A 16597-nucleotide genomic window follows, 5' to 3' on the forward strand; every position below is an offset into this window, starting at 1 on the left:
GTGCGGTGCGGTCGGCACCGCCCGGCAGATATAAGCGCGGAGCGGCGGGCCGGGGCCTCGGTGCCGGTGCTGCTGCCGGTACCGTCCTTCCACGCGGGCTCCCTCCAGGCTGTCCGCTCGTTCTTCTGTCCGTCCTTCGTCCTCCCCTCCGTCCCCTCTCCCTTTATTTTCTCGCTGTCCGCGGGCTCGGGGCCCCCACGCCGCTGCCACCCTGAAGTTTCTGGCTGTGCTGCTGGCGGCGGGCATGCTGGCTTTCCTGGGGGCCATCATCTGCATCATCGCCAGCGTCCACCCGGCCGGCACCGCCGCTCCCGCCGCGCCCCCCGCCGCCGACAATGACTCGGCCGCCGCCGCGCTCCTGCCCGCCGCCGACAAGGGGCTGGGAGCTCTTCACGGCCCCGCCGAGGCTCTGGCTAGCGCCGGGCCCCGCCTGCCCGGGGGGCCGCAGCCGCCGCTATTCAGCCGCTTCGTCTGCACACCGCTGAGCGCCGAGTGCCCGGCCACCGGCAGCGGCCCCGCCGCCAGTCCCGGCCCCGAGGAGCTGCTGGCGCTGCGGAGCGCGGCGGCCCAGCTGCGCCGCACGGCGCTGGAGCAGAAGGAGCGGATCCGTATGGACCAGGAGACCATCCGGGAGCTCACCGGCAAGCTCAGCCGCTGTGAAGGCGGCCTGCGAAGCCCTGCCGCTGCTCCCGCCGCCGCCGGGCTCCGCGCCGCCCCGCGCCCCGGCACCATGGGTCACCCACCCGCCGAGCCGCCCGCCGTGCGAGAGCTGGAGGAGGCTGTCCGCGCCCTCCAGGACCGCATCGAACGGATAGAGGTGCGAGGGGATGCTCCCAGGGGTCTGGGATGGATGCTCCTGGGAGAAGATGCTTTCAGGGGCCGGGGCGGGGAATGTGCTCCCGGGATGGTGCTCCCACACATGCCGTTCCCCGGGCCCGCAGCCACACACACCCTTGAACCAGCTCATCCCCTATCACAAGGCTTCACAAGGATTGTCCTTGCCCTGCTCTTCCCCAGGGCAAGTGTCTCAGCCTAGAGGCAAGGGGCTCACCCTTAGCCCCACACTTTCCTCTACACGGGTGGTCCCAAGGGCCCAGTACTGCCTTTTCCCCCCACCCCGTGTGAATCCAGGTAGGGCACCTCTCTTGCCCTGTAACATCAGCCAAAGCCTCCACTGGAGCAGGCTGGCCAGCTCCGGGATGGATCCAGCCCTTTAGCAGAAAGGCAAATCCCACCTGATGCCATTGCCGTTATGAATGGGACTTCTTGCAAAGCAAAGTGCAGTGCCACTCACTGCAAGTCCAATGCCCCTTCCCTGCGTGGTTTGGAGGCACTGTTGTGAGAAGGGAACAGATGGAGCCCCTTGCGGTGCCCATCACTGTGGCATCAGGCTGGTGGTGCTTGTGTTGCAGACCCTTGGTTCCCAGTCTGTACCAGCCACGTAATGTGTGCCCAGCAGGCTCAGCCCTAGCCCAGCCACAAGCCAGCAGCACCAAGGACTCTACCATGATGCTTGCTATGGGCCCCATCATGGAGTGCATGTCTGTGTCAGTGCTGGGCAGATACGAGCTCAGCTTTCTTGTGGACCTTGGGAGATTTTGCAGGATAGGCTGGACCAATGGTTTGTGCATGCAAGAGCTGCCAAAAGGGATTTGTCTGGTTTCCCTGGGGGGTTTGCTCCATATGTTCCATCTTTTCTGAGGGTTGTGCTGTCCCCTGAGGTCTCCCAGGAGCCAGCATTACCTGCAAGGACCTCAACCTCCTTATCTTCCCATTTGGTTCCATGCTGCCCTCTCCATTCCTCCCTGGAGCACAGACATGGGAGAGGGGTGAGGCAGCACCCCACGGTGTCCCTCTCCCCAGCTTTGCCCTTCTGCTCTCTCATTACAGCCATGTGGGTGCAGTAGCAGCAGGCCATGGGTGGGAAATTCAGAGCCATTGAGGTCAAGGACTGAGAAATGAGGCTGAGAGAGGAAGTTATGGTAATAGATGGAGATGGGAGCAGGGACAGAAAGACAAGGAGAGGCAGGATAACACATGCACATTGAAAAGGAAAGAGCTGAAGACTGGAAGAAGTGCCTGTGCCAGGTGCACTGCCAGGGCAATGCACACACATGCAGAAAAACAGGCAAAGAGGCACACATGGGGAGAGGTTGGACACAATGCCCAGAGCCCAAACCGGCCAAGGAGAGGGACAGAGGCACCCTGAAAACCCCCTGCAGTCCCAAATGGATTCCCACAAGCAGGATCACACAACAGGGGTAACAAACAACAGGGGAATAAAAAGGCTCCTCCATGCACGTACCTGCATGTGCAGGAGGACTGGGCAATGCACGGGGGGAGAGTGCCTGGCACATCAGTTTGAATCTCAGCCAGCATTCAGAGCCACTCTCTCCACCTTCCATGAGGGGCTGTCATGGCCCCTCTTCTGGGATTTCTGGCAAACACAGGAGGTTTGGGGTGGAGAAAGGTGAAGCTCACAGAGGCTGGAGCAGGCTTTGACATTTGCCTGGGAGCATGAATTGATGCTGGGTCAAGGCTCACACACATTACTGATGAAGAAGACAAGCAGTGCTTTCATAAAAAAATGTTCCTTTTTGTGCTGATGGGGACCTTAGCGTCCCAAGGATACTCTGCAGGGGAGATCCAAGACCTCGTGGCTCAGTGAGCTCTGCCAGCTCAGGAAATAGGGCAGCATGTCACAGGTGGGCTGGACTTTGGATGCCCTGGCTCCAGCCTGATGTAACATCGCCTGGGGCAGCCTGGTGACAGCTGCAGCCCAGCCAGCTGCACCCTGGGGCCACACCTCAACCCTGCAGTGATGGATGCCTGTAGCCTCTCTCTCCACCTTGCCTTTGTCCCTCAACATGTGAGTGGACACCTATGCTTCTCCACCCCCCATGGCTCAATCAGCCCAGGGAATCTTCCTGGGGTGCCTCATGGGATGGGGTTGGGGTGGGGCACCTCCAGCCCCAGGAACTCTCCTAAAGGGCAGTGGTGATCATTCCAAAAGGTGACCTGGATGGGGACAGTCCAGGGGTAGCCAAGTGCATGCCAGAAGCTCTCTGAGGGAGCTTCCATCAGGAGTGAGGGAAGGAGAGGAAGCACTGGTGAAGTCTGAGGCAACTTAGTCTTGGGAGAAGGATGACACAAAATGCCATGGGGCCCCCTGGGAAGGCATCTCCCTCTGGGCAGTAGGTTTGGTGTCAGAGATTACTGCCAGAGGCTCTGGAACTAGGATTGTGGGGAGGGGGCTGGCAGCAGATCACTGACCTAATCTAGGTGCTCTCAGCCCCAGCTGTGAGGCGTAACGAGATTTATCAGTGCACCAAAAAAAACCTCTTAAGTCATTTGATTCTTCACTTTGGTGGCAGGGCAGCAGGATTTCCCAGAGGAAGATGCAGGGAGGGCTCTTATGGGCTTGCTCTTTGCCCTCCATTTTGGCAGGAATGGGCAAGCACCAGCATGGTATTCACATGGGGACATCTTCTCTCACTTCCTCCTAACCGCCTGTAAGGCGTTGTTTGTCATTTCCTTGTATGCAGTAGCCTGGCTGGGCTTTTTCCTCCTGGTTTTGAGGGATTTTTCCCATTCTCCATGTGTGTTCATATCTACACATTCGGGCACGTCTTGGCATGTTGAGCCAGTGGGCCCAGATGCTCCTTTTCCATGCTTTTAATGGCAGCAGCAAATGGAAAGAAATCTGTTTTAGGGGATGGGGTGGGGTGTATGAAAATGCCTTGGCCCCCTGGGATGTGTCAGGGTGCAGATGCCCTCCTCATATCCACCATCCCTTGCACAGGAGCTATGTGGGAGGAGGGACCTGACCCTTACAGCAGAGCTGTAAGAACTTGTTTGCTTCTCTGTGAGTGTGTGGCCATGCTGGCCTGGCTCTGCCATTGTAGCTGGTGACCTGGCTGTTGGCAGGAAACCTGTGGGTAAGGACATAGGAATGGGAGTGAGCTGCCTGTCTCCATCTTTGGCAGAGCAGGGTCGGAGAGTCCCAGATTGTGACAGATCTGAATGAGGTTGGCAGGGGACAGGACCAGCAGTGAGCTCGTCTGTTGTGAGGAGGAGAAGGAAAAGGCTGATGCATGCTTGAGTGACCCCCTACCCTGAGTGATCCATCCTGGAGTGTAATGACCCCCAAACTCCTGCCTGGGACCAAAAGTCTCTGAGAAGGTGGCAGGGTCTGAGAAGGTGTGCCATCCCATGGCAGTGAGCATCCTGCAGCAGCAGCCTCCACAGAGGAGCTGTGGGCAAGCTGGGAGGCCATGACTGACACAGGGTCCAGGGAAGGCAATGGAGCTGCTGTGTATGCACACCCAACTCAACATCATGATCTCAGGGGTATGCCCAGGCAGCATCCTGTAGCCCTGCCCATCCTGTCTCAGCAGCCAAGGTGGTCACTCATGTGCCAGCAGCAGAGGGAGAGCAGCAGTGCCCAGCTTTGCCAGTGCATTAGTAAATGAGGCTCTGATCTCCTTACGTAAATAAAAGTGCATTTGCCGACCGAGGGCTGCAGCCCAGGCAAGCGCGTGCCAATGTGGCTGCCCCAGCCCACCCCACCTTCCCCTCCCCACCCCCTGCCAGCCGCTGACATTTAATGTGATTAATATTACCTGGCATCTTTCAATATTTTTTTGCCGGTTTTGGTGGCCAAAATGCATCAAGCGAGCCTCCCCCGCACCCGCTGCCCACTCCCCTGCTGCCTGCATGGCGGCAGATGGGAAGCCGGGTGCCTGCTGAACAGGTGGGGAGAAGGAGCTTCCCCCTCTCTCCCCTCCCCAAAGGTCATCCCCAGATAACAACTGCACATCCTGCAGTAGAAATTTTGCAAATAATTTGATTTGGGAAAAAGATGCTCGAGTGGTAGCTCAGAGGGTGGTTAGGGGATGCTGCCCAGTGCTGGGAGGATCACCTGGCACTGTAAGGGGTAGGATGGGGAGGTCCAGTCTCCTGTCCCACTGTGATCTGGCTGTGGGGATAGTGGGGTGACCCTCAAGCTCTGCCATATGAGGGTACCAGCTGCATCCCTGGCCAGGAGGAACACTGGGTCAGCTGACTGCATGGGTCCAGCTATTGGTGCCCTGGCTGGAAGGGTCAAGGACAGCTGGAGAAAGGGATGGAGGGGGAAAATTTCAGAGAGGGGGAAGGTATTGAGCAAAAGGGGAGAGAGCATGTGTGTGCATGGAGGAGTGCATCAGGAGACGCTCTGCAACCAGAGAAATAGAAAAGCCATAGGGAGAAAAGTTACAGGATGAAGAAAATAGCAGCAGGGAGAAAAGCAGGAGGCAAAGGGAGGGGAAAAAAAGCACTCAGTCACTACTGAATAATGTAGGGCAGGCTATCGGGGGCTAGTGAGAGTGACAAAAGCTTGCAGCCTTTTCTTTTTTCGTCATTAACAGATGGAGCCGTGCATGAAAGCAGGAACGTAGGCTCCAAACCCGCAGCTCGAGCAATCAAAGCATGCGGCAGACAGGAGCGTGCCAGCCTCCGCCGCAGCCGGCAGCCTGAGGAGAGAAAAGCTCTTGGAGCCCACGAGATGGGGACAAAGGCGAAGGCGACCCCTGTCCCACCTCTGCTGCCCCCACCACACAGCCGGCTCCATTCGGATATGAGTGCGAGTTTGGGCGGCCCTGGCTGGGAATTGTCCCTGCTGGAAGGATGGAAACTAACTCTCCCACTTACTTTTCCTGCCATCCCTGCCCTGCCTTTCAGCCAGCTGCCCTAGTGGGTCCCCAAGACACCCCAGCCCACAATAAAAAGGGCTAAGGCCCCCTCCCTGTCAGCTAATCCCTCCCTGGTTTATGGAGACCAAAGGCAAGATGCTCTTTGCCAGGTGCTTTTCCCTTCCCAGAGAAGTTTTGCTCTCTATGAGAGCATCCCCAGCACTGGCATTTGGTCAAGGCTGCCATGTGGTCAAGGATGGCAGATGTCCCCTGCACAACCTCTCTTTTATTGCTTGTTTTTTGTTCTCCACATTGGTTTTTCTTGCAAAACCTGTGAGTTTGCCCTGGCAGACCCTGCCAGAGACCCCAGGCCGTTGCAGCCACCCTCTCCTTTGCAGCCTGAGTGTCTTCCTGCCTAATGCGGAGCCATTTGTGCTCATGCCAAGATCATCTTCTCTCTTCCTCTCCCTCTCCCTGCTGTTCCCATTCGCCAAGGTTGCACCTTGCCCAGCTAAACTTGGCTTTCCTGCAGCCCTCCCCTCTGATGTTCACGATGCACAGCTAAGATTGGCAGTGACACTGGTGGGCATCCCCCACTCCATCTTTGAGTGCATGATCATAAGGTCCTGCTTATACAGGAAAAGCAGGATACAGGGAACAAGAAAAAGCTGGAAACCACAATCGTAGAGGAGTGCGGTGACCTCCTGCAGGCCAGCTCCAAGGCAGGGGTGAGAGGCCTGTTCAGGTCAGCAGGGATGGTATCAGCCCATGTCCCACGACAAGCTATGTGAATGTCCAGGGCTGAAGCAGCCATGCAGGGCCCTCTTGAGTCTGCACAACCATTGGTCTGACAGAGGCTAAAGCAGGGGCCACCATGGCCATTCCAGCACCTTCAGGAAGGACTGACAGTGCAGAGAAGTTGGTCACCATCTTTCTAAGCCTGTGGCAGAGTCTAACACCCCAAGGATATGGGGAAGGGAGAGGGCTGCTATTTACAGAGAAACCTCAAGAGCATGGCAAAGGGTCACACATTCTCCTTTCCAGTCTGGTTTTCTTCCAGCAGGCATAGGGTCACCCAGTGAGGTGGATCTAGGGTCTTTTAAGGGTGCATTACAGGCTGCGAGCATCCTCGCCAGGCACCAAGGGAAGAGTTTTGTTCTGGACTTGATGTTCTCAAATGATGGGTCATGTCTTGAGGACTGCAGGACCTACCACTAGCCCTGCTTCTCTGTGGCATCCTGATGGCCTGAAAGAGGTTGACTTACACTTAGAGAGAGCTACCTGCCTGACCTGGCACATGTGCACACACCCCCAGAAGCTGGCTGAGCTGGGCTGAGAGGATTACAGCCTCATTAGGTGATGTTAACACACCAGCCACAAGGAAGCAAAGCACCCTCACGAGCAGTAAGGAGGGGAGCTCCAAGCTTCTCATGTTGTCCTCTCCTCATGGGAGGCTGCCACAGGAGCAGAGCTAAGGGATAACCTAAGTGCCTATGTGACCCTTGCTCTGTTTCTGAAGCAGCAGAAAGTCATTAAGAGCAGCCAAGCTTCATTTCACAGTAACAAGCTCAACAGGGGCTCAGAGAGGAGAGGTACAGAGTCAGCTGGAGGCTCTGCAGAAACCCCTGCTGCGGATGTGGGCTTATGTCCTCAGTGCTCCCCATAGTGGTGCAGGCTGGGCATGTCCTTATTTAACCTCTTACGGTGGCACCGTGCTGACGTTTCTTCTCCCTCCTTTCCTCCCCTGCCGAGTGCAGCAGGAGCTGCCAGCCCGCACCAACGGCTCGGTGCCAAACACCCCAGCTCTTGCCCGGGATGCCCTCCATACTAAGATGGAGCAGCTGGAGGAGCAGCTCCTCTCCAAGATCCTGACCCTGCAGAAGGAGCGCCAGGCTGCCAACACCGACCACAACCAGCAGCAGCACAACATCGAGAAGGAGCTGAACTCCCTCCAGAACCGGGTGATGGAGCTGGAGCACGGTGAGTCCTGCCTGATGGGAACAGAGGAGATGCTGGGACAAGCCACCCTCATCTCAGTGATGGGTGCTCATCCTCTCTTCCCCATTCTTGGCACACAGGACCGCCAGGCTATAGCCCTCCTGATGCTTTCAAGGTGACCATCCCGGTGCAGAACAACTACATCTATGCCCGCATGAAGAAGAGCCTGCCGGAGCTCTATGCGTTCACTATCTGCATGTGGCTGAAGTCCAAGGCTCTGCTGGGGCTCGGCACACCTTTCTCCTACTCTGTCCCAAGCCAAGCTAATGAGATTGTGCTGATGGAGTGGGGCAGCAACCCCCTGGAGCTGCTCATCAATGACAAGGTCAGCCCAGTCACATGGAGGGAAGCCACTGCCCTCAGCTCCCCTGTTTCACTCCCCTTGGGAAATGAGGCTTCTGAAGGTACTTGTATGGGGGGAGCTGGGAGGAAGAGGCCTGGGGTGAAGGAGGGAGGCAGGAAGCTGATGAGGATGGGGAGGACAGCTTGCCAGGGTGGGTTTTAAGAGGGATAAACAGCACATCCAGATGTCTGTAGAATTTGGGGTGCCACTACCATGAAGGTGTATCATTTGCTCTGTGAGGAGCCTGGGGACACAGGAGTCCTCTGGCAGTCCCACTGAGTGCCAGGCTCTTGCTCTTCACAATAAGGTTGCCCAGCTGCCTCTGAGCCTGAAGGATAAGGCCTGGCACCACATCTGCGTGGCGTGGACCACCCGGGATGGCAAGTGGTCAGCGTACCAGGATGGTGAGCAGCGGGGTGCTGGTGAGAACCTGGCCTCCTGGCATGCCATCAAGCCCCAGGGCATCATCATTCTGGGCCAGGAGCAGGTATGTGCTGGCCTAACACCAAGAGCTGCTGGTTTGCATCGGTGCGGCATGAAGCGAGTCAGGAGGGGCAGCCCCCAAATGGGGCAAGGGCAGGGGTTGGCACAGTCAGGAGCGCTCAGCACAGCGCGCTGGCAGTTTGGGCAAGGGGCTTTCCCACCTGGTCATCCTGCAGGCCATGTGTGCATGTTTTCATCTTCTCTTCCCTCTCTTCATCACTCTGTCCCCTATTTGCTTCCCACCTTGTCTTCTTCCCCCTCCTCCATGAGTCCATTCCCTTCCTTCTTTGCTATCGGGCATCTTGCTCTGCTTCTCCACAAACTCCTCCCTCTCCTCCTTGCCTGTTTGCCCACTGGATGCATGTTCCTTCTCCCGTCCCATCACCTCTCCTGCTTTTCCCCAGGATACACTGGGTGGCGGCTTTGATGCCACACAGGCCTTCATGGGGGAGCTGGCACAGTTTGGCGTGTGGGACCACATGCTGGCGCCGGCAGAGATCCTGGGCTTGGCCAACTGCACCTCCCACATCCAAGGCAATGTGATCCAGTGGGACGACCAGGCGGTGGAGGTCTTCGGAGGTGCCAGCAAGAGGAGCTTCACCGCCTGCGAGGAAGGGAGGAAGGCATGAGTGGCCCCTTGCCCCCTCCCCAGCACCAAGGAGCCTGGTGACAGACCCGAAGCAGGGAGCCCCTTTCTCCCCTCCCAGACTACCGAGCCTCACCAGGGCAACGCTTGGGCCTCCCATGCTGGTGTTCTGGGAGGGAGTGGGTCCCTGGCAGCCTCCCTTTTGCCCCTGCACCAGCAGTGTGGCTTGTCCACACTCCTGGCACATCTGCCTCTGGGTCTCGCCTTGCTCCACTTCTGTTTTGGGAGGATCTCACCATACCCACTGAGGTCTCCAGTATGGTGAGGGTCCTTGCCTTGTCAGCCTCAATGGGCAGTGGGAAGGAGACCTCTGTCTGCCCTAAGCCTTGGTGAGATGCCGGTGTGCAAGCATCCCAGAGCACATTCCCTTTCCTTATTTATTTCTAGTGCCCTGCTTTCTGGTTTTGTGAACCTGTACTCCAAATGAGCCCAAAGACTTGGTCAGGAGCATCTTCCCCTCTGTCCCCATCCATTCATCTCCTTCCTCTCTGGTTTTTCAAGCATGGCCCTGAGGAGGCCAAGGGAGGATAGTGAAGGGTCAGTGAGGCAGCATTCCCACCCTGCACCCCTTCCCATGCCTCCACTGCCTGAGGGGAATCAAGCTTTTGAGGCAGAGGGAAGCAGACTGACATCCACCCTCCCCCAAACTGGAGGATCAATCAGCAACCAAGGGAACAGGGGAAAGGGATAAAGCATCTCCACCAGCCCTAGCCAAGGAAGAAGGACTGTGGCACTACCATCAAAGGGAGCAAAAGCAAGATAAAAAGGAGAGGATGGTGGTGGCCAGAGGAGCCCTGCTGTCTTTCCCCAGGCCTTTTAGGTGCTGGACGGGGTTGCTGTCTTTGCCTCCATCTGGGCCCCCTGCTTTGAGTTGCTCCTGGACAGGGATGGGACCAGCCTCAGCCTTTGAACTAGGGGGGGTGATGGGGTGGGCTGGTATTTTCCCTGTGGAGCGCCTGAGAATATGCTGTTTCCACACTGTGTGGTCACCTACATCTCAACATGTGAGAGTGTGTGTGTGCGTGTGCGTGCGCATCTGTGGTGGGGTGGGAGGGTTATTTCAGGGGTCTCACGGTTGCTCAATGTGGTGTCCAGCTTCCAGTGCTCCCCTCTACCCTACTCCCACTTTGTGCTTTAGGAAATGGCTGCTCCTACACACTGGGGAGGCAAAGCAGCCAGAGGAGACAGCCCCACCACCCAGCATCACCCCCTGTCAGGGTCTCTGCCAGGTGTGGGGTGGCTCAGCTCACCATGGAGGATGTGGCCGGTGCAGCCCTTGTGCCAAGTGGGAAACACTGTGACCTTTGTGCACCCCCTCCCACTGAGCTGTCCCCTTCCCCCTCGCTCAAGCGCTTTCTTTGCTGCACGTTGGTGAAAGGGGCACCCGAGGCGTGCCCCTGGCAGGACATTTCTTTTGTAACCTTGGTGGTGAACAATAAACGTGACCGTTTCTGTTCCAGCCTCCTGCGAGGCCTGAGCTCTCTGTGGGGATGGAGGGGATCAGCTGAGGTGTCCCCTTCCCTGGGCGATGTCCCTGGAGGGACATGAGCAGGCCTGCAGTTGGGTAGCTGGCATTAAAGAAATATCACAAGGGTCTGGGTGTCCCCAAGGCAGGGATGGAGTCACCATTTAGGCACCGCTCATTTACCCCATTGTGGAGCAACGTGGGATTGAGGCTGCTGCTGAGATCTTAGGGGAAGCACCTCTGCACACAAAAGGAACCTCCATCCCAACAAGGGGGAAGCAGAAACCAGCAGGAAATCATGGCCTTCAGGATAGACCATGATGTCAAGGAGCTCACATTTGGTATAAATCTAATCAAGTACTAGTAGTGAGTTCCTGACCTAGCTATGAATGAGCTGCTTCATCCCTGGCACAGCTCTTGGAGCTGTCTATTCTATAGTAACCTGTGGCCAGGTCTGCATGATGCTTTTGCCCTTCAGTGGGTCCTGTTCTTCCTATGAAAGGCACAACCTCACCAATATTTGGAGAAAATGGGGCATAAAGCCAGAGGACTTAGTTTTCCCCAGGGCCCTACCATTGCTGGCATGCTGGTGGGGTCTCTTCACTGAACCAGAACTGTCACCTCAGCTTCCACCTCTCCTCCTTTTATGTTTCTGCTCGAACTTTGTGAAGGAAAATGAAAGACATAGCCTTTAAACCACCACAGCATTTAATGCCACCAAACAGAATCTGGGGCTCTTACATTCAGCACTTCTCAAAGTTGAGTGGGTTTTTTTACAGAGTACATGCTTCAGCTGCAGCATATGCCCAAGGCCTTCACTGAGCCAGAGGCTCATCCCCACATCACTAACAGGAGAGGGTTCAACAAGTGACCTCTACTCATGCACCCACACAATTAGCAAGGACAGCACTTTAATTTAGAGGAAGAAATGTACAAGCCTATTGCTAGGTTAGGAGGAGGTGAACTAGGGGAAGGAACTGGTTCAGAAGACCTTTCTATTAAAACTGCAGGAGCCTTTCAAGGGGGCTTTTGGGGTTGCTGGCCAGAGCAGAAGACATAAGGGAGGATGAACAAAGACGGAAACAGCCTGGCCACTGGGACAGGCTACTGGCATAAAACGTGTTTCCTCCAGAGCCTAGAAACCCAGCTTATGCCAAAATTTGTGTAAACCCCCCTCACAAAAGCAAAAATAAGGGGACACCAGGAGATGCTCAGGCAGGAACTTCAGTGTTGCCCTTCACCTCCCTGCTAGATGATGCTGGCATGATCTCAACCCCAGACATGTCTCTGGGACATGTAGATCTGTCACTTCTGGGATAGAGAAAAAAAGGGGGAGCCCAGCAGCACAGCTTCTGCAGGAGGACCTCCTCTCCACCCAGAGGTTCACAGCCACTTGGGCAGACCAAGGGGGATGGAGGAAAAGTTGATATAATTTCCCCAGACATTTTAAAAGCTTACGGCAAATACCTCAGTATAAGGCATTTCAGGAACCAAAGGCATTATGGAGAGATTAGAAACTGGTTGGGAGACAGAAAATTATGAGCAGGAATAAATATTTGATTTCCATCCTGCCCTGGCTCTCTGCGGGAAGCGGTGGCTGCGTCTCATCCATCGGGGGAGGAGGAGAGCAAGATGGGACCATTTATTTTTGGTAAGCTGAGCCTTGCAAGAGCTGCAAACCTGCAACAGGGTTTAAAAGGTGGAGGAGACAACAAATCAATGGCGTTGCTGGCTGGAAGTAGTAATTACAATGACTTACACATACATCTTGCTTCTAAATTAACCAGGAGCACTCAGGAGAAGCCCTGAGTCTCTCTGAGGGCAGCGAGCTGGAAAACAACACATCATACACAGAACAGATGAGGAACAATAAAGTCACCCTTAGTGGAGGGGTTAAGATGGAAAATTTTAACTAGGGTGTGGAGAAGGTTGTGCAGTTGGGGTAGGTGTTGTGTCCAGATACCTAACAATGAAGAAAGAAGAAATGAAGAAAACCCAAGAGGCAGGCAGAGCAGAGGCATCATCAGGCTATGGTGGTTCAGCACAAGAGGAGGTGGCAAGGGAGACAGGGGGATGGATACCACTTGCACGCTCTCTATCTCCTCACCAAGGGGCTGTTAACACACATGAGGAGAGGAAAGGGACTGCCACTTCCCATTCTAAACAGCATGACTCACTACTGCAGGGCTTTCAGTGGGCCAAAGGCTAGCCAGGCTCAACACTTGGCTCCCCTGCCACCCCCAAATAGCTTTGTCTTGCAGCAAAGAAGAGCAGCATACCTTCAGGTCTGATAGCTATTAATTATTGGGATTGAAAAGAAAACACTGCAATTTCTGAATCCCTCCAGCTTTCTGGAGAGTACCACCAGCCATGCAGACTCTGCCTTCCCAGGGACATGGGCAGCCCCAGGGGCCTCACCTCAGAACAGGCTTCAGGGAGTTCCTGTGCTCCCTCATACCTGTGGCCTCAGCTTTGGGCTTGCAGGTCATGGCTCCCTACAGTGTGTCACCCTCCCTGTCTCCTCAAACGAGGTTAAGCCAGCCTGTACTTTGTCCCCAGGAAGCAACACTCCTGAAGCCCCCATTACCCACACTGCCCTAGCAATGGGGGGCTGCCTTAATTGCCTCCTTGTGCCTCTCCATCCTGCGGGGAGCCTCCTCTGCTGCCTCCCGGTGCCAGGCTCATTAAGTCTCGTGTGGCGCTCGCAGGGGGAACGCGCTGTGCTTCCAGAGCATCTGGCACAGGAACACCCCCGCACGGCTGCTAGTGCTGCCACAACTCATCTTACTAGAGGTAGCAGCTACAGGAGCATGTGTGGGGCACTGCCTTGCCCAGCAGACACAGGGATCTGGCTATCCCAAAGTGAGTTGCTTTCTCTGGAGATGAAGGCTAGGCTGCTTTTGGCTGCCACCTGTTTCCACACACCAACATCCCCATCTGAGGTGGGGCCAGAGCCAACCAATAAAACGTGGCTTCAGCATCGTTATGGGACCTCCTTAATGCTCTTCCAGAGAGCTGCAACAACCATACCCACCCCTGGTGTGCTCCAGTCCCTAGACTGGGCCCTCTGGTAATACCCAAGGCCATGTACATCAGCACCCAGCCCCTGGGCTGTGGCCAACAGACAGGACAGCAATCTTACCCCCCTTGCTATACTGCAGAGAAGAGGTGGGGCACAGCAGGGCCTGTGCCAACAGGAATGATGGAGAGATCCCGAAACCTGTCCAGAAGTGGCCATGAAAAAAGAAAGTCTATAGGTGCCATTCACCTGGGGAAGGGTCAGCCTGCTGTCCGGTCTCCTCTTGCTGTCACTGATGGAAAAGGCTAAAGGAAAGCATAGGGCAGCATGTACATTATGTGGGCAGGTATTTTGCAGTTGCTGTTGCATTTCTGTTTCTCAGCTAAGGAATACCACAACATAACATCAGGCAGCAAGTGTCACCTCTTTGTTTTAATTCATTTCACCACCCCTGCCAAATGCAAAGGGATGAAAGAGTTTCCATCTTGATTAATGGTGAATAAGGATAACCAGCCACAGCAGGGCAACAACTATAGTTTCTTACAGATCCAGAAGCACAAAATGGACCCTTGCTCTGGACTTGCCTTCACCTGCAGGCCTGCTCCTGGTTGTTCAGCATGGAAGCTAAAGAGCAGGTGATGCAACACTCTGTACCTGCCTTTTGTGCTACCGATCAAGGGACCACTATGTGTTAGCTGTGTTGACCCAGTAAGGCTTTAACTGGTTTGCAGTGATGTAGAAGCAGCCTGCAGAAATCCTGAGGGTCCAGAGATGAACTGTCAGCATTTTGCTAAGGCACAGCACATGGGAACAGGCCAGCAGGACACACTCCTTCCTACCCTGCAGCCCCACTGTACTACCCCCCACAATCGCAAGAAACCACAGCACTCCTGTCCTTCACAGTTTTGGGTCTGGCCATTTCCCTTCAGCTTCTCACCCAGGAGCTGATGATGAACAATCTTTACACCAAGTCCCAGCACTTCCCAAGGGGAGCTGTCCCTAGGGACACATTGATCAAAACGAAAGCAGGTTTAATTGAAGGCAGAATCATGCAGCATTCGTGCACAGACTCCCCCTACACACACAAAGAGAGGCACACAAACACCAACTCGTGCTGACTTGCTGGCTTAGTAGGAAAAGTGGGTGAACTACACAGGGATTAAAGCATTAGAAAAACTACAGTAAGAATATGATGCTTGAAAGCTTTGTGTCCCCAGAGAGATTAGAGTAGCTGCCTGGAGATAAAGTAATGGTGATGGAAAGATCTTCTTGCTTGCCGAGATTCTATTCCTAATTATCTCTTCTGGAAAGGGAGAGGGGAAAAAAAAAATCTCCCAGCTTTTATCTGTCTCTTGACAATTTTAGCTCTGTGCTTGCCTCTGTGCAGAAGGCCAGAGGAAGAAGAATCGGTACAGGAGGTAGGAGAATGAGGGGACAGGAGACAGAGCTTCATTCCCGTCACCATCAGAGGCAAAGACAAATGATAGCTGCAGCACTGTGGTTACAAGCCCAAAAATGGCTTCCCTGCCTCCACCACTGCTTTGTCAGACAAACAACAACCAGGGGGTCTGATTCAGTGTTCTGCTAGTGAAAGAGGCAACAATATGTCCTTCCTACAGCTACAGAAGACTATGGTGAGGGAAGAGGACTATTTCATGAGCTGGCAGGGGTAGGAGAGCGCTCAGCTTGTTCCTCCCCCTCTTTTTCTTCTCAGACAGCTAGAAAGCAAATCTTTCAGCAGCCAGCCAGCAATGATGATGGTTCAAATATATGCTCGTCAAACCACATGGAAGATCTGGCTCATGAGCCACCCTGTAAGACAAGCACAGGCCCTGACAGAAACCCAGCCATCACACCCAGCAGCTGGAGCTTTGCCCAGAAGAAATCTTTCCCCTCAGTATTATTCTGCAGCTTGTTGCTTCTCTACCTGTGTTAATTTCAGACAAATAAAATCCTAGACCTTTAGGAAACCGTTTAAGCTCTGATTTAGAATTAATCAGTAATCAGAAGTAATCAGTGACTAGCAAGATTTAAGAGACAGCACAGGTTTCCTAGAGAGCTGAGAGTCAAAGGAAAATCACAAAGGAAACAGACATTACAAATATAAAGGTCATGGAGGGGCAGGAGGGGACCAATGAGCTCAGTGGGGATGAGGGTTTAAACACATTTAAAAAACCTGCAATTGCCCCAAACTGCTCCAATGTTTATTTTTGTTGTTTAAATCATAGGCCAGAACTAGGCCTCAAAGAGGTTTTAAGTCAGAAAAACATTGTCTGTTTGTCTGTGGATGCAGACCAGCACCATCCCTGCAGCAGCCCACCCAAAACCTTGGAGAAGGTGGGAAAAACGGGAGTCTCCTGGAAGCCCCTTTTCAGACTCAGGCCAGAGCAGCCACAGATCTCCCTCGCTCCCGAGAGATGGCCTTTCCCTGACCCAGCCCCGGAGGCGTCCCACGGAGGGGGGGCGCACAGGCCTGGGTCGAGCACCCGCGGGGCACACCAGTGGCTTCCGGGGCCACGTACAGCCGGGCTCACGAGCTTTTCCCACTCACTACAGTGGGGCTGCTTAACGAGGGCCCCTGCGATGCTGACGGCCCCTCCCCAGCCCTCTTCGCTCATCAGGGGCACCTTGCCATAGGCGCCACCGCCCCTCACAGACGCCGCGGCTCTGGCCCCGGCCGAGGCCGAACAGGCGCCTCACGACCACCCCACCGCCGCCGCTGTCCCAAGCCCCCGCGCGACAACCGGCAGCGCAGGCCACCAATCAGAAGAGCGGGGCAGCGCGCTCACATCCAATGGACGATGAGGTAGGAGGAACTTCCTGCGTTGGTTGCTACCACAACCACGGCTCTTCCTTAGCAACTGGCGCTGGGGCGGTGGTGCGGGCCGCGGTGGCGGCAGCGGAGGTGAGGCTGTGCCCGGAGTCCCCTCGACCCCTTCCCTCTGCTCCACTCAGGGCCGCTTACTAAGCC

At 55.3% G+C, this 16597-nt stretch overlaps 1 protein-coding gene across 1 annotated transcript; it reads left to right on the forward strand.

Moving 5' to 3' along the window:
• The first annotated feature begins 244 nt into the window (after positions 1-244).
• NPTXR (neuronal pentraxin receptor) lies at positions 245-9125 on the forward strand. The gene is made up of 5 exons (XM_054387154.1): positions 245-817; positions 7430-7652; positions 7751-7995; positions 8321-8500; positions 8901-9125. Exons 1-5 carry the CDS (start codon positions 245-247, stop codon positions 9123-9125), a joined length of 1446 nt encoding a protein of 481 aa, XP_054243129.1.
• The last annotated feature ends 7472 nt before the right edge of the window (positions 9126-16597 follow it).

Source organism: Indicator indicator, chromosome 14, assembly GCF_027791375.1.
Source record: "Indicator indicator isolate 239-I01 chromosome 14, UM_Iind_1.1, whole genome shotgun sequence".
NCBI classification, from domain to species: Eukaryota; Metazoa; Chordata; class Aves; order Piciformes; family Indicatoridae; genus Indicator; species Indicator indicator.